The sequence below is a fragment of the Parasteatoda tepidariorum genome, chromosome 8 (assembly GCF_043381705.1).
Source record: "Parasteatoda tepidariorum isolate YZ-2023 chromosome 8, CAS_Ptep_4.0, whole genome shotgun sequence".
In the NCBI taxonomy this organism is placed as follows: Eukaryota; Metazoa; Arthropoda; class Arachnida; order Araneae; family Theridiidae; genus Parasteatoda; species Parasteatoda tepidariorum.
This window is the reverse complement of record NC_092211.1, coordinates 69,087,859-69,114,443: the sequence shown is the minus strand read 5'-3', so window position 1 is coordinate 69,114,443 and position 26,585 is coordinate 69,087,859. Positions and strand designations below refer to the sequence as shown.

The 26,585-nt window shown below is 27.8% G+C and overlaps 2 protein-coding genes across 4 annotated transcripts in view; both read right to left on the bottom strand.

Moving 5' to 3' along the window:
• LOC107454893 (uncharacterized) overlaps window positions 1-20,277 on the bottom strand; it is a 42,180-nt gene extending 21,903 nt beyond the window's left edge. For 2 of the 3 annotated variants that reach the window (XM_016072233.4, XM_071184195.1), the window contains exons 1-7: window positions 19,954-20,277; window positions 14,036-14,131; window positions 12,224-12,463; window positions 9,554-9,662; window positions 7,552-7,693; window positions 5,888-6,099; window positions 4,485-4,629 (exon numbers count right to left, since the gene is read on the bottom strand). In XM_016072233.4, coding sequence (XP_015927719.2) covers window positions 4,485-4,629; window positions 5,888-6,099; window positions 7,552-7,693; window positions 9,554-9,662; window positions 12,224-12,457 — 842 coding nt within the window. In that variant the 5' untranslated portion in view covers window positions 12,458-12,463; window positions 14,036-14,131; window positions 19,954-20,277. The remainder of the gene's footprint in view (window positions 1-4,484; window positions 4,630-5,887; window positions 6,100-7,551; window positions 7,694-9,553; window positions 9,663-12,223; window positions 12,464-14,035; window positions 14,132-19,953) is intronic. The other variant, XM_016072234.4, reaches the window with a different exon arrangement.
• LOC107454894 (BRISC and BRCA1-A complex member 2-like) lies at window positions 17,209-19,960 on the bottom strand. The gene has a single exon (XM_043046713.2). It carries the CDS (start codon window positions 19,897-19,899, stop codon window positions 18,790-18,792), a length of 1,110 nt encoding a protein of 369 aa, XP_042902647.1. The 5' UTR covers window positions 19,900-19,960; the 3' UTR covers window positions 17,209-18,789.
• Window positions 20,278-26,585: the final 6,308 nt, after the last annotated feature.

Genomic DNA, 26,585 nt, shown 5'->3' with positions numbered 1-26,585 from the left:
TACTTCGATTTATCGCCCAGTCCTAACTATGCTCCAATTAAAAAAAAGTTTTGTACAAATATAAAAGGTATACATATTAGAAAATAGGTACCTAAATAAAAGTCGAATTACAATCAAATATGAATGTTAATAGAAGGAAAAAACAATTAAAAATAACAAAACTGCCCCTCAGAGAGAGCATATAACAAATACTTTATTAAATCCAATGGAAATTTAAATTTATGGCTCTTTGGAAATAAATGATTGTATAAAAGTTTGCTTTCTTTTATTAATGTTCTGAAAAATAACGTTCTTTTTTGCGAACAAAACTTCGCTAAGAGTAAAAAAAATCTCCTAATAGTCGTCTATTCCTGAAGATAGTTGCTTTTTTGCCTTTAAAGTTTGCTTTTTTTATTAACATTCTGAAAAGTAACATTCATTTTTGTGAAAAAACTTCGCCAAGAGTAAAAAAAGTCTCCTAATAGTCGCCTATTCCTGAAAATAGTTGCTTTTTTAACCTTTTCAGGCAAAAAAAGTCGCCATAGTCGCTTAAGGCCAAAAATAGTAGCAAATAGTTGCATTTTAGTAGCCTGAGGCAACCCTGCTGTGAGTAACAGGATTATTTTTATTCAAACTTCTCCCAGCCTAAAATTATATATGACAGATAAAAACAAAACATCACAAAGCTATAAAACCAAAACTTATGGAAAGAAGGCCAAATAAAATATATTATTGAGATTACTTACTTACATATTTAATACTTCTTATCTTTTATCATTAATGATTTTTTTTAAAACTTTTTATGCTTATTAACTGAACCTAAATATATTTTTGAATATTTGCTCAGTTGAAAGTAGTAAGGATATACATGAAAACTTTATAATGAGCCTGGAGTCTTTATTCAGATAATGAGCTTAAGTCTGTGTCAGGCATGGACTGACCCTTCGTAATCCTTCGCAGACAATTTAAACTATAAAGCTTAAAGCTGCAAAAAAAATATTTAAACTATAAATACTTCGCTACAAAGCTTAAGTTCAAATTTCAATTTAAACTTAAGCTTTACAGCAAAGTAGTTTTCTCTTTTTGTTTGATCTGATACTCGCTTAAAGGATATGATTTGAAAACATTTTCATGGAATTTTAAAACATTCTTTTAACTAAATCAAAATGGAAAAAATATTTTATCAAACCTCAGTTTAATGTTAGAAAGTACCTGTGTATAAAAAATAAACTTCTTTATCTGTAAGCAAATCATAGACAATAAATACTTAATAATATGTTTAAGTAAAATATAATTAGTTTTAAATATTTCAAGAAAAACAAATAATTAATGAATTGTTTTAGTTATCTATATATTATTCATAAGAGTCAAGCTAAGTCTCATTAATAAAGACTCATTAATATTAAATAATGTATTATGTATTAAATAATGTATTTTTTTTTAAATGAATTATTTATTTTTTATATTTTCTTGAATAATATATATATTTAAAATTTTATTATTCATTTTTTGGAATGAAAATATTTTAAATCTATTTTATTCTTCATAAAGTATGCTGTCTAGTTTTAAATTATAAATGATAATGTGGATGAATGATCTGCTAAAGTAGTCTAACTTTACCCAAGAATTTATTAGAAATTATTTATTTCCAGAATCTAAATGAATTGCACAGTATTTTATAAATTGAGAAGTCAATTTTAAAAAATAATAATAATAACAAAAATGAAATAAAAATAATAACACCCATATCTAGATTTTTTTGAACAGAAGTTTCTCCCACAGTGTAAACAAACACTCTGGAGGAAACAGATTTTTTATAACCCCTGAGGAAGAATTGGAAGCAACTCTTTTCCAAAAAGGAACATCAAATTTTTTATAATTGTAATCTAGTTAAAATAGCATCATTTTCAAGCTTCTTCGTAGTCAAAAAAGTGATCAGTTTGATCAATTTCAAAAAGAGAAAACTTACAGAGCAACGGTTAGAAAAAAATTTAATGTAAACTTTTTAAGAAATTAAAACCGTATTCTTTCAGTATTTTAGATAAAAGAGTATAGTTTAACCTAATTTTATAATTGCATAAAAAAAAAATTTTAAATATCATCATCAAATTTTAGTAAGAGTGTTAACTTAACAAACCATATGTTAAATATTTACACAACCATATATCATACAATGAATTTTTATTTATAAATAGTATACTAATTTTTTTTAAATCAAATACTGTTAAGGATGAATACTCAAACTGATTCTTAAATGATATATGAAATACATTTTGAAAACTTTGTACTTTTGATGCCATATTTTAATTACTAAAAATAGAATTCCAAATCACACATTTAAGTATTCAAATTATTTTACTATAGATTTCAAGTAAATGTATATGCATACAAATTAGTATTTTAAAAATAATGTTCATGTAATACTTTTTTAATACATCAGGTAGAGCTCAGTTCACAATCTGCTTTGTCTCTTAGTTTACTACAATTAAACCAACTGTTATTTAAAAACAATTTCAATTTATTTAGTTACGTAAATTCTGTTATATATGTAATATATAGCACAGCTTGTCTAATAGACAGTTATAAATTACTTTTGAGTTAAAATCAAACATTTTAATATTGCCCCAGGATTTTTTTACATTCTGTAACCATAACTAGCTGTATTAAATTATTTCTGTTGAGTTGGCCAAAATGGGTCCCATAGCTTCCTGGATGATTCTGTGAACCGTATTCTTTCAGTATGGTAGCCATTTAAAAAATAATAAGATAAGGTAGCCATTTTAAAAATTGTCCTTTAATTAGTGTATTCTAAGAAAATAAAGCCTTGAAAAGATGAGAATGTTTTATTTTCTTTATTACTAGCATAATTGATTTAAATTGTTCTGCTGTAAATAATTCTAAGGTTCATTTGATTTTTTAATACAGATTTAACAGTTAATTTTTTAATAGTTTTTTAATAACACAGAATGAGATTAAAGTACTCCTTTTAGTTTTAGATAAACATTTCCTCTTTCTAATTGAACCTGTTCAAGTAAATTGACTTGCAATATATATCGTAACATCATGGACAGCTGACCCCCGAGTTCATTCCCCTTGGCATCCGGTGTCTCCCTCAAAATTCTGAGAACTCAATGCACATGTAAAAGGGGAGGAAGACTGGACTCTGTAACAGAGGAGACAGGCAGTCTGATCAGACGAAGGATCATGAGCGGACCATGCGTCGTCTCAATAGAGAAAAAGAAATTTTCTTTTGATTATTTATTGTAGTGTTTGATAAAAAAGTGACGATAATTGTTTAAAACTGAGTATATAATTGTAATAGAACCTTGTACATATAAAATTAACCTAGAAAACTTTATTAAAAGTTTGTTTGTTTTTTATAAGAGTTTTAGTTTAATCTGAACAAGTAACGAAATCGTTACAGCTTATATACTCTTGAAAGAAATATAGTTGAACCTGTCCAATTATATATCTGAACAAGCAACGAAATCGTTACAATATATATATATATATATTTGCTGCCATTTTAATAAATAAAATGTTAGTGTGTAATTTATTGACTTTTAATTTAGTATTTCATTAAATATTAAACACCTATTAAAAGAAATATCAGTAGTTATCAATATTTGAACAACAAAAATTTGCAATGCAAGAGTCTTTAAAACTTAGCTCTACTGTCAGCCTTCCCTTTTGTTATCTCTTTTTTTTCCCACTCTGTTACCAACCATTTATTAAGCTTCATTTCCTCATAAAATTTAACAAAAAGCAATTTTAGTGATTTACAGTGTCAGTTTAACAAGAGTGTAAGTTGTTTATTGTTTCAGGTAACTTATTTTTTTGTTAAGCACTTTTGAATTGATAACAAACGGGAATATAAAAAGTGCACTATTATTTAAATTTTTATGGACAAGAATTACCAATTGCATGCTGAAATCTTAATAAGTAGTAATTAAATGTTTAATTTTTTAAGAAAAAGTTTTGAAAATACTATAAAAATTATGTATAAAACTAAAATAGATATGAAAATAGTTTTTTTTTTTTTAAGGAAACGTATTTGTGAAAAACTTATAACTTTACAGTCTACGTTCGTTTTGAATTAAAATTATTTTTATAATGATTATAACTAAACAATTGTAAGATGATTAGTCCTGCTTCTTCCAGTTTTTTCTAATGTCCAAGAAGAAATAGCTCCCCTCAAAACAAAATCTCAACCCTACCTAATACATGATACCATAGGGTTCTAACATTTTCTCTAAAAAAAATACTATTGTGCACTTAAAACTAAAAATAACTTATGTAGAGTTATGAAGATATTATCAGCAAATTATTTATTATAAAAATATTGTGTAATAAATGAAAATGTTACTTAAACAAAAATATCTCACAATTACCAAAAATTTCCCAAATGCGACATTTTAAAAACACAATGAAAAGATCTACAAAAAAACAGATTATTTTTATGTATTCATTAAAAATAAGTTAGATATAATGGCCAAAATACCTACCACAAATATAAAATCTTAAACAAATGACATCTGACACATTTGACAGGGGTGTTGCACTTTTCTGCAATATTGAGATATTCTTCTACTATGACCCAAACAGGAGGATTTTTACCAGAAAAGAGAGCTGGATTATGGAGTAAAGCTTCTACAAAAGTAACAAAAAAGGAAATCAAATTAAAGTAAAGAAATAAATAAATATGATCATTTTAAAATATTTAGAAAGAAAAAATTTAATTTAAAATCATTTTAATGTTCAAATTTGGATTAAATCAGAAGCATTTTTTTTTTTTTCAATTTCATTAAGTATCAGTAAAAATGTTAAAGCGAAAAATTATTCCAATAATCTAAGCAAAATATTATTTCTTAAAGAAAAAAAAAAGAAGAAAAAAAGGTTTGAATGAGGAGGGAAAGGCAAAAACAGCAAGAAATATCTGATGCTAACACTTCTTACTCAACATTACAAATTAGTCATTAATAACAGGAAATCATTCAACAACAAAAAACGTAAGAAAAATAAAAGGGAGTGAAAAACATTTTACTTCATAAACCATATAAATAATCAAATAAATATGATATCATAGTGACCATATAAATATGATATAACCACATAAATACAATAATGATAACACAAATTAATTATATATAACATAGCAACTTCAGAAATTAAATAAAAAAAGTCAAGCCATTAAAATTATTATTTTGTTTTACATGATACTAAAATTTGTTCGAAATGAAAGTTCAAATAAAAATACTCATCAAATTAGAAGTGCACAACTTGCATACTGGACATCAAATGCAACTCTAACGAGGTCAAATTGGGTCCAAACCCTTAGGGTCCAAATAAAAATTAGGATTAGAAGAAAAAAACTACACAACTAGCTCAAGAAATTTTAGAGTGTTTGTCAAACTTTTTTCAATAAACTTTTAGGGGAAAAATAACTAAAACCTTAAAATTCCAAAATGCAAAGGCAAGGTGACAAAATACTTAAATCTTTATACTTCTTTTAAAATATAAACCGAAACATGATGAAAAATAACTTTAAGAATTTATTTAAAATTTAAAAATAGTAATTCATATACAGCAAAATAAAAAAATAAATAATAGTAAAAGTAATTCTTTTGCAGAAAAATTGAAAACCAACTATAATTATATTTAAATAAAGACAAAATGGAAATAAAGACAAATGTCTGCCAAAAGAAAAAAATTATGTTCTTCTCTTCTAAAGGTTGAGCACTGCTAACTATAAAAAAGATGTTCATTTAGTTTAAAATTTATCAGGATTAATAACGTTAACAACATTAAATCAATTTCCTTGAATAGTTTGATTCTCCTTGACAAGTTTGTACAAAAAGTACTGAAGTGTACAAAAACTATAAAAACATCTGTTTATGAGGTTATTTACCAGCAGACATAACAGCATCGGCTCCAGTATATTCCAAGCAATTATTGGCATCTTCAAATGACAGAATATTTCCATTAGCAATAATTGGGATATTTACACTTGATTTAACTTCCTTTATGGCATCCCACGAAGCTAAGCCAGTGGCGTGACCTTTTTGTTCCCTGGTTCGTCCATGTACAGTTATTAATGTACAACCCGACATTTCCAACATCCTAAGAAAACATGCAAAAATAAATGAGAAATTAAAATATAACGTACTAGAAAAATTAGCAATTAAAATTAAGATTCGTAAAAGCTAAGAAAAATTATACGAATGAAATATTAAATGAAGTGCTGTGATAAACAGTTTATTTTGAAACTAACCCTACGACACAGAGTTTTTTTTTTTTTAAACATATTAGCATAACTTTTTTTTGTCATTATTTTGCATTAAATTAGGTCAAAACAAGTAAAAAATATTATGTTTAGCATTTAAAAAATGTATGGTTATGAAATACAGCACGAGACATCAGTGTCTTATTCTACGTTAAATGTAAAATCTTCTAAACAGGGCTCATTTCCAAACAATAATTCTTCAAATTTACAGTTATTTAGATCTAAGAGAAACACTTATACATCGGGGAAGGTTTTTTAATTTGAAAACTCAATGATTGATAAATTTTGGAAAATGAATGAAAAAATTTTGGCCTATAACACATTATATTTGTGGCATTCCTATTGCTTTTAAGTTTAGATAGCAGTTCTCTGGATGTACTTAATTTAGCAAAAACGGTTGCTGATAACCAGCGCAATGACAAACGTTTCGAACAAATATTAAAAATTTTGAAGGAAGTAGATAGAAGAAAAATGTCTTTGTCAAAATAAGCAAGGTATTTATGAGTAAATATTGCTATAGCTTTGTGTACTTATGATTTATCAATATCACATAATAACTTTCGTCTTCATTTGGACCATAGGGGTTGTTAGCAGTGACTGCATAAGAAAATGAAGGGATTTCATGTACAAGACAAGGTGAATTTCAAAACCTCATTTGGAAGCATGTGTAAACAGATAATGGAATTGTGATGTCAGAAATGTTTTCTGTATGTGGTATTTAAGAGGCTGCAGATGAACATATTTAAATAGATATAACTGAAAAAGATGTTACTAGATGCACTAGTTTATCAGATATTGCAAAATATATAAAAACCTTTAGTAGTTAGAATGAATGTGTCAAAATATGCCAGAAGAGATCTTCAAAAGTTTATTATGTTTAGACTGTTTAAAAGTATAGATTGTCTAATCAGAAAGAAATTGAACTATAACATGATTTTTAGAGGAGAAACGTCCTGTCTTTAATCAGAAAAAATAATCGAAATAATTCTCACTATATACTTTGTTTGCTAATGCTTAAGTCTGTTAATATCTAAGACAAATTTCAACAAATATAGCTCAATGTGTGTTTCATATTGTATCGTAAACAAGAACTTCTGAAAATCAATATTGTAATACATGTTTATGATACTAAAAATAAATAAATTTGACCTACTCACTTAAATTTTATGATTTAAGATTCTTTCCTATGAAAAATTTCTTAAATGAGTTTTGATGTACATAATTGTATATAATTAGAGTATATTACAAAACATTAAAATATGTAGAGAATTAATTAAAAAAATATTTACTTAGCATATTCAACAGATTTTTGAAAAGGTCCAGGGAGAATTCTCATTTTGGCAGTAATGGGAATTGGAAGATTGTTAGCTGCTTTTCGTATAATGGAGTGAATCAATTCCCAATCATCTTGCAGAAATGCTCCATAATAACCTACATTAAAAGAAAAAGAAAATCTGAATGATTGAATATTTTACTAAAATTAGTTACTCATGATTGGTAAGAAATAAAAATTATTCATGAATTTAGTATACTATAAGACAACAAAAACTACTTGCTTGCATTTTTATTATGATAAAGTTTTTAGCCTCTGATTTAGAATAATAACTTATAACTTAACCAAGGAATGCTGAAAAGTGTTGCTTTAAAATTTAGATATCACTCAGTATCCCTCTCTCCTCCAGGCATAAAATAACCTCTGAACTGTGGAACCCCTTTCAGAACACATTTCTCTGCAACCCCCTGTTCACCGTAGGTAAGGTTTCTTCATGTAAGACGCTTGAATTTTCTGTGCATGAATGTAAGATGGACAAATACCTTGTTGAAGCAATATCTTCTACTCCGTAATGGACAAATGAAAATGAAACAAATGTCGGTAGAAACAGTCAAAATGAAACAAATACGGATATTTTTCAGCTAAATAAAAAAATCAGTTGAGAAAAAAAAATGAGTCCTTTATCATAAGTTATTTAAAGTCGGCTCTATTTTTAGCTGTTAATGAATTACCAAACTCCCTTATCTACAATTTACAGCAATTTGCAAAAGTTAAAGGCTGTGAAAACTATGCTATGCTGAAAGACATAACATGAAGTATGAACATGGAAATAACTTCAACGAGCTTCACTATTCTATAGCAGAAATAATTGAAAAGCCTATGCTGGCAGATGTAGAGGAAAGGTCAGCATCTGTTGCGAGGTCACTTAGCACCCAAAAACGATTTAAGACAAAATTTTTTAACAGATTGACTGATAAGCATTTAAGCAACCTAATGAGAATAGCTGATGAAAAAGTAGATATAGAACATTTTCCATGTGATGATGCAGCAAAAATATTCAATGCTTTAAAAATAAGATGTTAAAAATGTATTATAATTAAATAATTTTTTTTTCAGAGTCCGTCTATTCGCGTTTTTTCCGTCTATTTTTTTTTCCGTCTATTCGCGTTTTTTCAATTTTTAGAAATCTCACTTAACTTTTTGAAATCTCACTCTGTTTTTGAGAAAAGGTGAGAAATTCTCTCCCATTTTTTTTCTGTAATGAAAACACTGGTAGAAGTATAAAGTATCTCTTTGTTATAATTTAATGAATCTTGAAATAAACTTTTGCATATTTATGTGTAAAAAACCAAATGCAAGTATTCAGCCAGTGTTTCAATCGATAGGATTTTAATGCAATTATTAGATATGCACTTTTATAATGAAATATATATTTTATATGAAATGTATGACTAAATTATACAAAATTAATCAATATAATAACCATCAATATAATATAATAAAATTATTCAAAATAATTCATCAAAAAAAATTAATATAGAATAACACTACTTTTCCAATGAATGACATACACATAAACATTTAAATTTACTTTTTAAAATGAAGTCATCAATGAATGTTGAAAATCGCTTTATAGGAACATGGAGTTGGAGTTTAGGAATCTAAATTATATCAATTATGATTCTGAAAAAGTCAGTCCTAGGATTCCTATTAGATAAAAGACATCCTTGTTTTTATAAATAATAATTCAAATAATATATTAAAATTTCTTGTGTTAAAATTGATATTTTCACATTGTTTAAACATATGATTTATTGGCTGCAAATTATTTTGCAATAGACACAATGTAAAATTTTAAACTATTAACTACCAAATTTTTATTAATCTTCTGATTTATAAATGTAAGTAGTTTTGCACTAAATAGAAGATTTTTGTTCCTGGACATAATAAATAAAATAATAAGTATAAAAAAATTTTCACATTATAAAAATAGTTTAATGATAAAATAATGAAATCACCTTTTCTGGCGATTGCTTGAGGACAACCTAAATTCAAATCAATTGCATCACAGTTGTCGACCACCAATGATGCAGCTTCAATGAAAGTGTCTGGATCATTTGCACAAAACTATGATGAATAATTAAGACTGATTTTAAAAACAAACATTAAAAAACTCCATTTTCTAAAAATACATAAACAACTTATATGCATCAACAAAGAAATATATAGCATGAACTTCTAAAGATCAAAAGAAAAGAAAAGAGTTCTAGGTACCAGTCTAGACCACAAGAAGACTTCGAGTGAAAATAAAAAGAATTGCGGAAATTTAAAATACTAGAATAAAGGTCTATTTAAATGCACAAAAATGAAAAAAATACAATAACATATATACTGATTATATCCTTGACATATAAGTTTAATCAAAAAACAATCTAAAAAATTCTGTGTCATTAATTTAAAGCCCTCAGCACACAGAAATATTTAATAAGAAATAAAATTTTAATAATTAAATAATTTTTAATAAATAAATAAATTTTAACAGATTTATTTTCTCTTATACTACACTAGTTTACTTCATTTAAAAATAATTTTACTTAAACTTTCTTTTAATTGAAAATTAATAGTTTCAATGTGCTTTTATCTTAGATAAAGAAAAATAACTTTCCAATCAGCAGAAACAAATTCAGAACATATTCATATAAAATACTTTGACACAAGAAATTTATTTTATTAAAAAGTTTTAAATAACTTTTAAGTTCACTTTACATGAACATGATTCGGTGAACTTTGAAAGTGAAAAATAAGGAAAATCAAGAGAAGTTACGACATAATTGAAATTTATATTCTCATACAGCACAAAGCTTTATTTGGAATTTGAGCACTTTAGCTGATTGAAAAGTGATCAAAATTTTGATTGCAAGAGTATCTACTCACAAACATACATTAAGGAATGATAAGTATAGATAAGTATAATGTGATAAAATACAAAAACCAAGCATTATTTAGACATTTTTAAAAGAATTTAGTTAAATTTATAAGTTACCAAAAACGTTATACAGTAGGGAACCGATTATCCGGAACGATCGGGATCATTTCTATTCCGGATAACTGATTTTTCCGGTCTTCTGAATCGCTACAAAAAGCCGTTTTTTTTATTGTTAAACCCAACTTAAAAAAAATATTTGGAAATGATCTTGAAAAAACGAAGTAATACACTAATGATTATTTCCAAAATGATTTTAAGGTAAACATCTTTCAAAAAAGAAAGAAAAATCCTAAAATCTTATGAGGAAAAAAAATTTTTTTTTAAAAAATTGCGGGAAAATTTATCGAATTTCGTTCCGGTTTTTTGGTTTTCCGGTTTACTGATTTCCGGATAACGGGTTCTGTACTGTAGTTAAAAAGGGACAAAGGTTAAACATTTTTAACAAACAAAGGTTTAAAAAGGTTCAAGAGAATACTTTTTTTTTCCAACTGAGATACTGAGAACATTTAATACATAAAATACTGAGAACATTTAAACTCAAGTCAAATTTAGACTAAGTTCAAATTTTTAGGCAGGATTTCTTAAAAAGAAATAAATAAAAATTTCTTCTTAAGCATCATGGCAGAAGAACTTTCAGGCTTATTTTAAGATATAGAATATCTACAAAATTTAAAGTATTTAGCACTAAATGTAAATTGCAAATATGAAAAAATCATATTAAGAATCAATTAATAAAATTTCATTAATTATTGCAGAATTTGTGTCGAATAATTTATATTTGATTTGAAGTTTACCTATAGTTTAGTTATCTAATAAAAACTGACACAGAATTTGCACTTTTTTCCTAAAGTTCAGCTATAATTTAGATAGAATCCATATTATTTTTAAATATTAGGAGAACGCTAGGATATATTTTCATTAATGATAAATATTTTTGCAAGGAAATCATGTTGCTAAAGACGCTAATTACAAACAAAGATGTCATAACATGCAAAAACATAAACAAGAGCCCTTTTTGATCATTTTATGGATTACCTATGGAAAGTGGAATTGCAAGGATACCTAATATGAATAATTTACTAAGCACTCAATGTTTAGCTTTTTACCTTTAATTCGTATATACATAAATAAATGTAAAGCAATACAAAAAATTTAAATGCATTCTAATGTTCCTGCTTTTCAAAACTCTTATTTTAAGAAAGAATAAAATATGAATTACTCGCAAAATCAACTAAATAACTCTATTTTAGCTTAAAAGATTTAAAATATTCATAACTGATCATCGATTGTTTATTAAGGAAATTGGGATATGTAGAAAAAAATGTGAAAAGGCATTTTAAAAGATGTCCTTTTTTCTAGGTATAAAAACATGTTATAGTTGAATTTATGTATCCGAAAAAATTTTAGATGATCATAGCGACCTCGTATTGTAGTTTCCCTATTTTAATCAACAGAATATCAAGCACGGTTGAATGTTGGAGTTAAAAGAGTTAATAAACAAACTTTTTATAAAGAATTATAAGCAAAATTGTTTCATTGTTTAAAAAATTAAGGAAAATTATTTATAAAGAATATTTTGATGTTTCTCTAAATTCTGAAATCGAATTTTTCAAGTTATGAAATACTTTCTTACTTAGATTTTTTATTTGCATCTATGTAAGAAATAATAAAGTACAATTAAATGTTTCAGAAAAGCAATTACTTGAATAATTAAAGGTCGGTCTACAGAGGAAGTAGAAAAATTATCTTGTCGATACAGGAAGTCCTGTGCAAATTGCTGGCTATGTAACATAGGTGAATAACAGAGTTCGGCACCATGACGCCTGCATAACAATCGATAAGCCAGCTCACTCATGTCCACCATAGGGGCAGCAACATATTTAGGACACCCCAACACATTGTTCCAAAAATCATAACCAGTTTGCTTAGATGTCATTTTCAACTGAAAGAAAAATTAACAAATGTTAAACCATTTATACTGAATTGTGTTTAACAATATAGAAATGTGCTTCATTCTTATTGGAATAACTATTCACTTTTAAAAATACTTATTAAGTTTACAAATATCTTCCAATTAATTTAACAAGCATTATAAGAACCAAAATTTGAAAAACTTAAATAAACAATTTCAAAAAAAATTAAAATTACTTATCTTATTATCTACAGTAAATTACTACAATAATACCAATAGATATTACAACAAACTCCTTACCAATTACAAATTTAAAAACAAAAACTCCCTTCACAATATTCCGTGGCTTTGCTGAATTTGTATAAAAATTTGATTTCCCACAATGACAATGGTATTTTGTCAAACAATAAACCTCTTTATAATATTTTTTTTTTAAATAAAATCTGAGCGTAGATTATTTTACATCAAAATTTTTTTACAGGAATTGAAATCCCCATTAAATTTTTAATCGATTCAAATGGTAAAAAAGTTGAAATCATCAAGCCTATAAGTATCAAAAGCACAGTTCTGAGAAAACTTTAAAGTTTATGAAGTATGATTCTAACTATATGTGCCACATTGCAATCTCTCATATATATGAGTTTCAACTTCATTGAAGAAAATGATTCGAATGTGCACAAAGTAAGAACAAAGAAAGTGCACAAAGAAAAAATTGATTTATGGAAGGGAAAAAAAAGACTATCTTGAACCTTACCTGTATTCCCTTTTAACCTCCTAGAAAATTCTATTTCAATTAAGAGTTATTAAATTGAAATTCTTTTGGTTCATGAAATTTCTTTAAAAAATCATCAGCCTAGTGCCAGACGGTTAAGCAACTGAATTCGAATTATTGGAAAATTTATTTTATTGTAAAACTTAACAATTTTGAACAATTAGAAAAGTTTGAAATTGTATGCATGCATTAATAACACAAACAAATACAACTACCTAAAACTTAATAAAATTAAGGAACTTTTTAATTTTTCCAGGGTGCGAAGCCAAATTATTCAACAAAAAATTAGCACCTTTTAAGCACTTTCCAAGCACTCAAAAAATATTTTAAGCACTTTAAAAAAATATCATAATTAGGCAGAGTTGGAAAGTTTTTGACAATTCACGGTTTTATCTTGTTTTAACCATCATGTCAAAAATCATGAAATTTTGAATTATGTAAAACAAATCGCTTTTTCGTACACTACGGAACGACAATTAGCCGAAATAGATTGTGGTTGAATTAATTGTGAAAACGTTGAATAGAACAATGTGAACTGTGTCTTGTTGCATAATTCGAGGCAAAAATCAAAATAGTAAAGAAAAAATCTCATTTCGAAAAGGGAAAATTAAGCACTTTTTAAAAATACCCATTGAAAAAAGCAACTTTAAGGGCTTTTAAAAAACGAAAATAAGCACCTTTAAGCACTTTTTAAAAACGCTACACACCCAGTTTTCACAATAGAACACCTACATGTAACAAACAAAATTAAATGTCTAATTACATAAGATTTCAAATAACAGCATTAGACAATGCCACGTTATGGAATAAAATAATTAAATTTTACTTACTTTTTAATGAAGATAACTGTAATTAAGTCAGCTTATCAATAAATATAAATATATAGGTACAGAATGTTGGGATAGCCACAGATTTAATGATTCCGACTACAAAAAAAAAATATTAAGACCAATATTAATCGGGATATACATTTAAAATAGGCTTATCAATAAATATACAGCAATATAGCAAGCTGAGTTGGATTTTTGACATCAAAAATCGGTCAAAGTCTGGAGGGAAAAAACTGTCAAAAATCAACTGCAAGTTCCTTTTTTGTCATTTTGGACACTTAGTAAGATATTAAATCATTCAGACTGCTTGCATTACATGCTACTCAATTATGATTTATATTATAATAAAAATATGTCTAAAATTATTGAAACTATTCATTGGTTTTTCTAAAAATATGGCAGTCATAATACTTTAAGATCAATATTATTTCCAATAACTATTCAGTTTATATTATAAATTATCAATCCAAATATTGATTTACTTCTTTTATGACTTAATTTTGATAGATTTTTTAAATTGAGTAAAACTAAAGTAGTTTAATAAATTGTCTGATCCCAACTTAAAAAATAAAAAAAATTTATTATAAAGGCTTCATATTTGTAGTAGTTAATATTTATCCACACACCAGAATTTTGGATTTTTGACAATTGTTAGAAATTTGTCAAAAAGGGGTTTTGACAAGACAGTTAAAACCAAGGTTAAAATTGTATAAAACCGTCTATTGTCAAAAACTTGCTAATCCTGAAGCAACAGAACTTTGAATAGGCGCAGTTTTAACGATTCTAAGAGTAAAAAGAAATATTAAGCGAACATCAACGTGATATTACTTATAAGGCGTAGAGCTCCAAATTTTCACAGCTTATGATTCTAAATATTAAAAAATGTACAGAACTTATACTTAAATGGTTGTTCTTTTAAAAAATATCAGACCATTAGTAGTAATGATATTTATATGCATACACTTTGAACAAACATTAATTAAAAAGCATTGTTGATTTGATAATATGGATAAAAATTAAGCATAAAAAATAGACAAAAGAATTTGCAAAACTTTTATTTAAAAGTTCTTTCAGTAACAAATAATATTAATTTAAATATTTCATGTTGAAATTCATCAAACAATTTATGCAGACTTAATATGCAGGATGTAAATACTAAATAATTCATTAATAACAATAAAAAAAATATTTTGATGTATTTATAATTAAAACATATTATATCAAAACATAATATATTAAAAAAAATTAAATATATACTATATATCACTTCAAACACAAACTAAAAGGTATTTACAGAATAAGATAAATCCAGATTCAATTCACTTAAAATCCTCATTTTTCCATACATTTATTCACAATTTACATTATAAAAATTTCAAATAAATAATAAACATGAAATATAATTTTCATAAGTTACTACATTTTTAATATTAATCAAAATTTTTAAGCATAATTTTATTCTAACTTCAGTTTCCATAATTTACATTTCATAGACATAATGAATTTTTTCCATGAACTGTATAAAAATGTAGCAAAATGTAACAGCTTTAAATGCTAGACTACTTGTGCGAAGTTCCACAAAAAATTTTCAGTTGAGTTGTGCTTCTGGATTAAAAAACTATTTGATGGATTTTAGATTTGGCGTAAGATAATTAAATTTGAGATTTAAAGTTTAATAGTAAGAAAATTAGGTCATTTTTTTACAGAGCAATTATCACAACTCAAAATAATTGATATATTTATTCATTTTATAGAAACAAAAGTTTTTCAGATTTAAGAGTTTTATGAGAGATTCTCCAGAATAGAAATGCTTAAGTTGCGAGGGATAAGAACTGGAACTCATTGTTACACTCTCCATTCACAAGGAACCTTCCCTACTGAGTATTCACTGAATTTAGTTTAGTGAACATGACTTTTTCCACGGACACCTATGCCACGCAAGCATTGATTATAGCTCTAATGTCCATGGACACCTATGCTGTAGTCAATGCTTACACCTATGCTGTAGTCTAACTGCAGCGTTTCTTAAATTACATGAATGGCATTCGAGGAAATTTATCACTATCACAGGAAATTTTTAGTATCAATCATTATAAACAAAAAATGAGTCAAAACTCCCTATTTTATTCTGGAGTCAATATTTGTAAATTTTTAAGCATAGTAAAAACTTTTTTAGTATTACTAATTTTAAAAAAAACATTCAAAATTCCTCAATTTTAAGAGTTTTGTTATTTCACAAGCCGGCCTATGCTAATTTTTATTGGACTGCCAGTGGGCTTACAGCCTGAAGGTTCAGTGGCGTACATAGACTTAGGTGACCCCCACCTCCAGCAAGATTTAAAAATGCACCCTATCTTAGAAAAACTTTAACGCACTATTCAAAATTTCAGAAATTTTTTATTTTCCAAGAAAAGCAAAATATTTTTTAGTATGTTTAGGTGCTACCGCAGGCTGCATTTCAAGAGCTAGCAGACCACAGTTTGTACACTCCCATCTTGCAGTGTATAGTTCTTGGATTATACACCTTCAAACCTCATCTGCGTTCCCCCTGCCCCAAGCGTTATGGGAGTGTTATTCATGCCACTTGGTAGACCTCTGTCCAGAAGTAGGATATAAAAAAAATATTTAAGAGTGGACATTAAATGAATTTTTATGCTTCACAAACCAAATTCATCTATACTGAGTCAAATGTAAACAATATTACAATATAAAAATTAATAACTATATGCATAAAAATAAAGTTCCAAACATAAATAATTCAATTCAACTCTTTTAATCATCAAAATATATTATCAAGAACATCCTTGAAGTATCTGCGCAAAAGTTTACTATCTATTATCTAGAAATAATTAAAAAATTAAGATCAAGGTATAATTTTGCAGTATGTAGCTAATAAATATTTATAAACTTATAATACAATTAACAAATTCATTAAAAAATAAATTCAATAATTAATGAGGTAACCTGATTAATATTGCGACATGTAAACAGAAAACATAATGTCTTGGATTTCTAATTCTATCAAAATTTCTGTACAAAACGAAGGTACTTCTGCATTATAGTGCCTTAACCATTCAAAATAAAAAAAGGTAAAGGTTAACAATATTATTGTAGAAAACCTACTTGTGTTGATATTATATTGTTGTACACTGTTTTGTAAATTATTTTCGTTCTTTTTCATTTTATTTTTTGGTAAAAAGCACAAGTGAATATTCAAATAGAATTACATATTTATTTACATAATATAAATATTAAAATAAGGAGATTTTCCCAGTTCAATTACGGTATTCTATTCCATGTTTGGTAATGCTTTCTAAAACTGCCATGGGCAAAACTCTTATTGCTGAATTTTTTAACTTAAAATTAATTAAAAATATGTAAAGATTTCCATATCAATACCGGCACCAAAAGGAACCCAAATGTTAACCACTTCAACAATGTAATCTCAACTTAAATCCCATAAAAACTAAAATTGTTTTTATATTAAAATTGTGTGAATATGAATCGTGATATTAGATTACAGAACTGCTTGAAAAAAAATTAAGATATTAAATTTCTAAAATTGTCTGAATGTTAACCACAACTTATGTATTTTTAACTGAATGAATGCAATTAAAATGTCTGATTATTCAATTATTTAAATTTGAAGCATTATGTGTAATTTTAAATTTGTGATCTTATTGATTTTAAAATAATGTGAACACCCCTATTAAATTTAAAAAAGAATTTGTAAAATGTAGCTTTTAAGACAGTATGTGTCTATATTAACCAACTCAAATAGGCACAGATATGAAATTATAACTAATATTGTGAGCGTGTATATACATATATATATCAAAGGTCTGTTTCAAAGAAATTTGGGTCCATTAACGAGCCCTTGAAGGGTCCATTTTTATGAAAAGATATTTTGTGAAGTTCACAAAATATCTTTTCATAAAAACGGACCCTTCACAAAATAATTTATCTTTTAATTGGATCCTTCACAAATTTGCTTATCATCATTATTGTTTTGCTAATCGAATAAACCCTTCCCAGGAAGGGGGGGGGAAGAAAGACAGATTTAAACGAACTAAATTTTGTCTTCGGCAGACGCTTCTTCCTTTATTCGTCCGAAATGAATATTCTGCGTTCAGCAGTATAGGCTAAGTACCAAATATTTATATGTTGCATGGCAAATTTAGTAGTTGCAATCGCTATTTATTTTTTAAAATTAAATTTTTTTAATTATAATTTTACAGTGTTGAGCATAATCTTGTTATGTCTTTACAATTTAAAAACTCGTTGAAAAAGTTTTTTTTGCAATAATGGACCCTATTTGCACAAATTCACAAAAGCGGACCCTGGTTGAAAGAATGGGACTTAACGTTTATTTTATATTCACAAATTTTTCACAATTTTACAAAAACGGACCTTTTACAAAATGTCTGGACAGACCCCTGTATATATAAAACTAATACGAAAAATTTCCTTAAATTAGTTTTATTATTATATTGTGTAACAGCAATTTTATAATTTTAGTTACAAATATAATTTAATAATAAAACATAACTGATTAAGAAATTGAACATATAACATAATAATGAACATTAAGAAACTTGAAAACAAGTTAAGTATGCTTTATAATAATATTTTTAAATTAATGCCTAACACATGCATCAATATTTTTACACATGCAGAATTAGGAAATAAATTTTCAAATTGTGGCTTTTTAAGATCCTAACAATGCAGAAGTACCAATATTAATTATTAAACAATCAAGGCGAAGAACCGTTTTGTACAGAATTCCTCTGAAAAACTACTGCGTACTCTTGAACAAAGTCTATAGCCTTTTCAAGCATAGTTTTTGCACACCATCCTTGATTATATGGATAATTCATGACAGTAGTTGAATATGGCTTCTCGAAGGAAGAGTGATATATGGATCGAAAAGTGAAGGAAGGTTTGCCTAAGGGAAAGTTTTGAGGTAAATCAATATGAAATAGAAAATAAAATCCATTTTGTTCTAATAAGAAAGTAGCTTTTGAAGCCAAATCTCTGTCAAATTCCAGATAACATCCTTCAAAATGTTCCAAAAACTCAAAAAGGTACTCCATGCGTTTTTCGAAATTATACGAGACCATTTCGACTCTTTTCTTGAGAGACTCTTGCACGAATGGGACGTAATCCATCAAACATCCATCACTTGAAAAAGAAGGTAATCGCCAGGACAGAGGGGTGCCTAAGGCGTGCTCGATTTTGGGAGGCAAGCACAACTTAGGTGTGATTTTAGTACCTTCTGGTCCATTGAAAGTAACCATTAAGAGTGCCACATCGTGTCCCAAGTCACTTCTGAATATTTTCGGTATTCCTGAAAACTTCACACCAAGTTGAATAAGGAAATTGATTGGACCTTCTTTCTCGTCGCTAACATACACTTCAATATCATCCTCTGATATGTTTGTTTGCTGTGTTAAAGTAGAGTATTCGAATTGCACACGAGAATAATTCTCCAACCGAGACGCTTGATACTTTTGATAATGATGCAGAAATTCCTTTAAAACTAACAAAAGAGAGTTAGGTTTGTTCGAGTCCCAGTTCGACAGACTTTTTATATCGTCGAGAGCGACAAATCCTTTATTCATGAATATAAAATCAGGTGGGCAATCTGGTGAAGATGATTGAAAAATCACAATCCAATCTACCGAATGTCCTCCATATGGTATCACAATTTTAAATCTGTCACAGAACATTTCTTTGCCCAAGTTCGGGCATGAAGGAAGTGCGTTTAATATTTTAATAGCACCCGGGCATATACCTATCTTCCCATTTTTAATTATTTCCTCAAGTTGTCTATATACGTGAGGTGAGAAAGACGTGAGAGACATTGCTCTCGTGTGTATGTCGAAGAAAAGCGAGTATAAAATATGAATTTCACTTACTGCAAAGATAGTGTGCCATCACCTATCATCTCAAGCTTTTTGTTGTTGTTTTTTGCTTCTGTTTTATACTTCAATCACGGATGCAGTCATTTACTATTTATCAAATTACTTTGAGAACTAAAAGAGACTAGCGATGGCCCAACTGAATGGCCATTCTCTCTGTATGCAGTATGCCTCCAAACGCTGTCAAGGGAATATGAGAGCCTGATTAGTGCAATAAATTTTCTCTCGAAACCGCACCAAGATTCTATTTTTCTCTCACTGGCGATTGGAGGTGTGACAACTGCATGCAGCAAGAATGCCTTAATTCTCACACAGGAACGCATTCATCATAAAACACGAACACGTAGGAACGCATGATTGCAAATCACACAAAGCGAGAATGGCCCTTTGAATGGCTATACTTCGCATGCTTTCACCATTTAAATCTCTCTGCAGAGGATGTGATGGCATGTCTTCGGATCATCCTCGGGTATGCTTCCCAGACCGTCGCCAATAGTCCATTGTGCAGCTCTAGTGCGACATAAATGAACTACAACTACAACATCACCATTTAAAATAGATTAAAATCTTTTAAATTAGGAAACTACACGGAACTGAAATCTACATTATACATAGTAGTAAAAGACAGAATCATGGAAATTTTAAAAAATATTTTGAACAATTAAATACGAAAAATATTAAGAAAGGGAAAAATATCGTAGTACATTCCTATATAACTGAAACGAGGAGGAGAGGGAAAAGGCAAAGCCATGGTCCAGTGCCGTAGAGAGCTTAACTCGCGCCCGGGGCACAATACCTTATTAGCGCCCCCCCCCCCATTCGAAAACCATCTAATATTATAAGTAAAATATACTCGCAAAGTAATAAATAAATAAAGTAAAATAAATAAAGTCATAGGCTCAAGCTAGGCACTAAATTTGAGGCAAAAAATCTAGTTGAGAAAACAAGACTAGATTTTGAAATGTATATGATCATCTAGAATTAGTTCAAAAGATACCTATTATTTATTTTACAAATTTATAAAGAAATGTTTTAAAAATACGCAGTTTTAAAACAATAAAAAAGTAAATATTTATTATCTCTAAGGAAATACATATATTTAATAATATGATTAGAATACATTAATAAAACTAATTACTATGTATAAATTTTCCGCTTTTGATGAAGCAAATTTATCAATAACATCATTAAAGTTGATCATACTTTAATGATAAAGTTGATCGTAAGCTACTTTGCTTTTATAGAAATAAAAATAAATAGTGTTCTGAAAGAAAGAATGTTTGTACTTAGTACACTGTAAAAACATACAAACACTTTGTACACTGATGTTTGTACCTTGTACACTGCAAATATTTGGAGATAATATATGTAACCACACAGCGTAGATGCCATAAGGAAGTGCTGACAGACACAGGTCGAGTCAGCCCTAACATTAGAAAAGACGCGTCATTTCTATTATGAATACATTATTACAGTTTGATAGTGTTCCTTTTTATTTACGAATTAACATTTATTATATTTCACTGGTACTAAATTTAAAATATATTTTCCAGAAATAAATTATAATAAAAATAAAAAATTATCCAACAATTTTTTTTGTTTTGCTGACCATTTGGCGCCCCTTTGTGAGTAGCGCCCGGGGCATGATGCCCCCCCTTGCTCCCCCCTCGCTACGCCACTGCCATGGTCTTCTCCCCAGAAGGTGTATTCGAGCATTGCGATCGCCTATACACCATCTTAGTCGTTCTTTATCTCTTTTTAAAAATAAATAAATATTAATAATTCTAATAAATAACATTCCTACGCCATCTGTGAATATCACAGATAGCGTAGTATCCCTAAGGAAAAGAAAATTAAATTAGCGTTAAGGTTAACGCAAGACAAACCTTATGCAAAAGTTTTTTTATTGACTGCACACCTAATTCTTTAAGTTAAAAAACGAGTTAACTACGATTTTTTTTTTAATATATTTTATAATTAACTTTACATTGTTAATAAAGCATTTGAACAACATTTTTAATTAATTTGAATACGAAGTAATACTTTTTCCGTTCAATCAGTTCAAGAGATAGTGTTAGATAGTCATTTTCTTTGTCATAAAATGAGTCAATGTATTTGGTATTTTGTTTATTTTCATCATCTTCCCATTCATGCGTGTCACATCTAGAACTATAAGAGAACATATTTTTTAAATTTGCAATTTTGTATAATATTCAAGACATAATTGTTTTTATTTCCTTTTTTCAAATATATTTTAGTTTGATAAGAGATTGTTTTCCAAATCTGATTGTTGAGAATAACAAAAACAGAAGATTTAAGCGAATATTTCCCTAACGAGGAATTTAAAAATTTCTTTATTTCGAAGAGTAACAAATATCTAAGTAGTGACAAATTAATACGTGGTCAATACTCCTATTAAATGATGAACATTTTAAATATTGAAACACTATTTTTTTAACTGATCTAATATGCTAAATCCTATTAAATTTTGGAATTTTTCAATTTTTTAATCAGTAAATTACGTTTTACCTTTATTGTAATGATATTTAAAGTAACAACAATACAATATGAGAGTACAATATGAACATTTTTAAATCTAATTTCAAGTCAGAACAATTATCAAATCAATTATTATCAGTCATCATCTGTTAATAAATCATACTCGCAATCATTCTTGTCCATTAAAAAAAATACATCATTGAAATACACTGGTGAAAACAATTGGAGAATTGTTTGAGTTGGAGGAGAAAAAAAAATTTTTTCTTCTTTTTTTTGCAATAAAAAACTAACTAAGCAAATAAAACCAAACCTGGCCAACTTATCATCCGATGTAGGACAAATATGGATGGGTGATCGTGCAAAGCTAAGAGTGGTGGCGCTAGTGGTAAAGTTGCTCTTTCAAGACTTCCGGGTTACTGCTTCCGATATATTTTTACGCCGCAGATTGAAAAATCGCGCCATCATATTATTGCATCATATCTTTTTCAGTATTTCACACGTACCGAGTTCTTTCTTTCAGCCTTTAAACTTCAGTATAATCATATTAATATTATAATTATTAGAATATTTTCTAATTAGGCTAACTTGAAAAGATATTTTTAAAGATATTTTTGGCGACATTTCATTCATATGCAGCCAAATAAGGGATAAAATACAAAACATGGCAAACCTTAAGAATTATTCACAATGAGATATTAACTTTCCAAAATTTGTTTTGGCCTTACGACCTCTGAGAATCAATACATTTCTGAAAGCTCTTATGAATGGTACAATTATGTTTAGATTTGAACCCANATCGAACCCACGACCTCTTGGATATGGGCCCAGCGCCCTACCGACCAGGCTATCCCGGCCCCCATATAGACTTATCAAATTTTCCGTGCTGGAAATCGTTACTCGACTTTCGGTACTCTGTAAAGAAGTTGTCATACAGTCCCTGGCAAAATATATCAGACGCACTATAAGATTCTATGTAAAATTTTAATTATCAGGTGATACTATACAGCTTTATTGTTTTTACTCGGCTGAAACAGGTTTGCACTTGTTTACGTTTGTGTAAAAATTGGTTAACATTGTTATGCAATTCGTTAAAAATAAATACAAATAGGAAGTATGTAAAAAAATCTCTTAAATAAAAACCCCTTAAATGTATGTTTCAATATAAAAGTATTGCATATAAACTCGTGTATATACATAAAATATAGTCTAATTTTTTCAATTGTCGAATTTATATTATATATGGTCTAATTTAACCAATTGATACACGAACGTAAACTAGTGCAAACCGGTTTCAGGCGCATAAAAACAATGAAGTTGTATAATATCACCTGATAATTAAGATTTTACGTAGAATCTTATAGTGTGTCTTATAATTTGGCCAGGAACTGCATAAGTCTAAGTTATACTTACTCAATTTCATCAAAACTGTCTTCGTTTTTCTTACTTCCATCCTCAACTGCAGATTTAAAATAAAAAATTTACTTCCGACAAATAAAATAGCGTTGAAATAAAAATAAAAATTTTCAATAGCTCAATGAATTTAAAACTAAATATAAATTTTAGCTAGAATGAAAAAAAAATACAAAGGAAAAAAGTATTAATTTATTTTCAATTATAAGTGAGTATGATAAACTTTATATGTTTAGTAAAATATTGTTTTCTCACTTAAAATAAAGAAAAAATTCTCATAAGTTAAGTAAAATATCCCTTTAACTTAAAAGTAAAATTATTACAGGTTTCAATTCCGAAATCTGGATTTTCTTCTGTTTTTGAAATACTAAGTTTTTCAAAGTTATAAGCTTCGGTTTAGTTTATAAGTTTATAATTTAGTTTTAGTTTAAGTTTCTGTTTTCCGTTGTTAAAAAAAAAATTATGTTTTTTTTGTGTTGAAGATTATAACATATATTTACTACTTATTCAACTGTCATAGTTAAATTGGTACAAAGTACCTCATTCATATTTTAAAAATGTAATAAATAAATTGATTAATATTATTCATACAATATAATAACATATACAATTATTCTTTAGTAGCACTAATGAAATTGATTTTTTTCAAAGTTTCATTTTTACATTCAATATTACTAAATTTAAGAAGGTGAAAAAAATTAAGACTTAGGAAGCAAAAAGAAGATGAAATGAGGAAGAATTGTTAACTAAATGTTTACAAGTTACGTCTTGTGTGAAATTCCTTAGGAAGTGAACTTACGAGTTCGAGTGTCAGCTTGAAATAATCATTTTTCATTAACACTTCGAAATCACTTCGCGTCATGCAATTAGTTTCCATGATTTGGTGAAAACCGTTTTTAAATTTATTCTCTTTTGCCCTTTGGCTTTATTTACTTCATAGTAGAAAATAGTATTACATTTTGGCCAATAAATTATCAATAATTTAATTACAATTTTTTACTCTTTTTCTCATACATATATACTTCAGCAGAAGATAAAATTTTACAATTAAAACGATACTCTTCGAACAAATCATGCAGCAGATGTATCGCATTAAGGATTAGTAAATTTAACTATAATCTATTGAATAGTTATTAAATGTGTTTACCGTTTCCAATGAGGAAAAAAAAATCAGTTTATCTGTAAATTTTTGTTTATCTAAATAAGCTGTTTTCAATCAATCAATGAATTGTAAACAAAACAGTTTTACCCAAAAAGAATGTTTATAATAATTGGAAGAAAGAACGAAAAACTTGCTTAGTTTTGAATGAATTCAGAGAATAGAGCACGTGGCTCAAAACTAACATTCCCCTTACTGTTGCAAGAAATTTGGCGGAATTCTACATTATTTGGCAATTCTTTGCTTTCGCCCGGCTAACGGAAAAGTACCAAAAACGGTTCCTGACCATACTTAGTTTAGATGGCGGGAGTTTTATTTAGGAAGTATTGATCAAAGAGAATTTCGAAGAAAAAACAGTTCTTGTCCAACCTGATTTTCACATTTTATTCTTTCTCAATACCAAAAATTGTAAATTGTGTTTAGAAATTTTTTGGAGAGATGTAAATAAAATATTTTAGATATTAATTTATATTTTTATGGGGTAGACTATACTTGGGGGTGCCCCCGCCAAGTTGTGATCGCGATTGATTGCCAAGCTGGGCGATGTTGAAAACCAATCGTGATTCTGATTAATTTAGATTTTAATCGTGATTCTGATTAGTTTAGAGTTTAGCGTTGTTTTTAAATGAATTTTTAAATGTAATTTCAGAGATCCGTTAGTTCTACTTTGGATACCGGCTGGTAAGGTAATTTTTGCTTCAGATACTAAAAATGAATACTGTCAATAAGATAAATCTTAAGTTTCTGTACGATTTTAATAACAATGAAAAAAAACAGTGATTGACTGGTGTATGAATGAAGGTTTAATTAGTAATAGATATAAATGTCCTGTTTGTGGGTTACCACGGCGTTCCGGGCAAACAAGTATGGAGCCAAACATAAGTCGCCAATTTCGCCAAGGGGCACCCTCAAGTATATTTTTCCCATTTTTATGATTCTAATTGTATGCAAACTCCTGAACAATCTCAAACCTTTAAATTTGCTTTTTCTCAGAATCAGCTTTCATGGACATAAACCGTTTTTTCCCTTTGGTCTTCAATTGTTGAGTGTGTAAAGAATTTACCCATTTCTTTTGCTCTGAAATACTTTATTTTTCAAATTGAGGAAACACAACTTCTAAATCAAAATATGAAACTGTGGAATTTCTATAGGTGTAATATAATACAGTAGTTGTAATATGATTATGCTAACCTACTCGTTTCGATTCAAATTTATCTTATAAGAACAAATATCAGAAAAACTTAAGGCCCTTCGTGTCGAAGAAAAATAAAGGTCATAGTAAAATCTCGGACTAAAAATTTTAGCAGAAATTTTTACAAATCTACCACACCTTATTTTCGGCATATTTACGAGTTGTAACCGTACCAGATCATTCGTTTTCTTTTCNTCGATTCAAATTTATCTTATAAGAACAAATATCAGAAAAACTTAAGGCCCTTCGTGTCGAAGAAAAATAAAGGTCATAGTAAAATCTCGGACTAAAAATTTTAGCAGAAATTTTTACAAATCTACCACACCTTATTTTCGGCATATTTACGAGTTGTAACCGAACCAGATCATT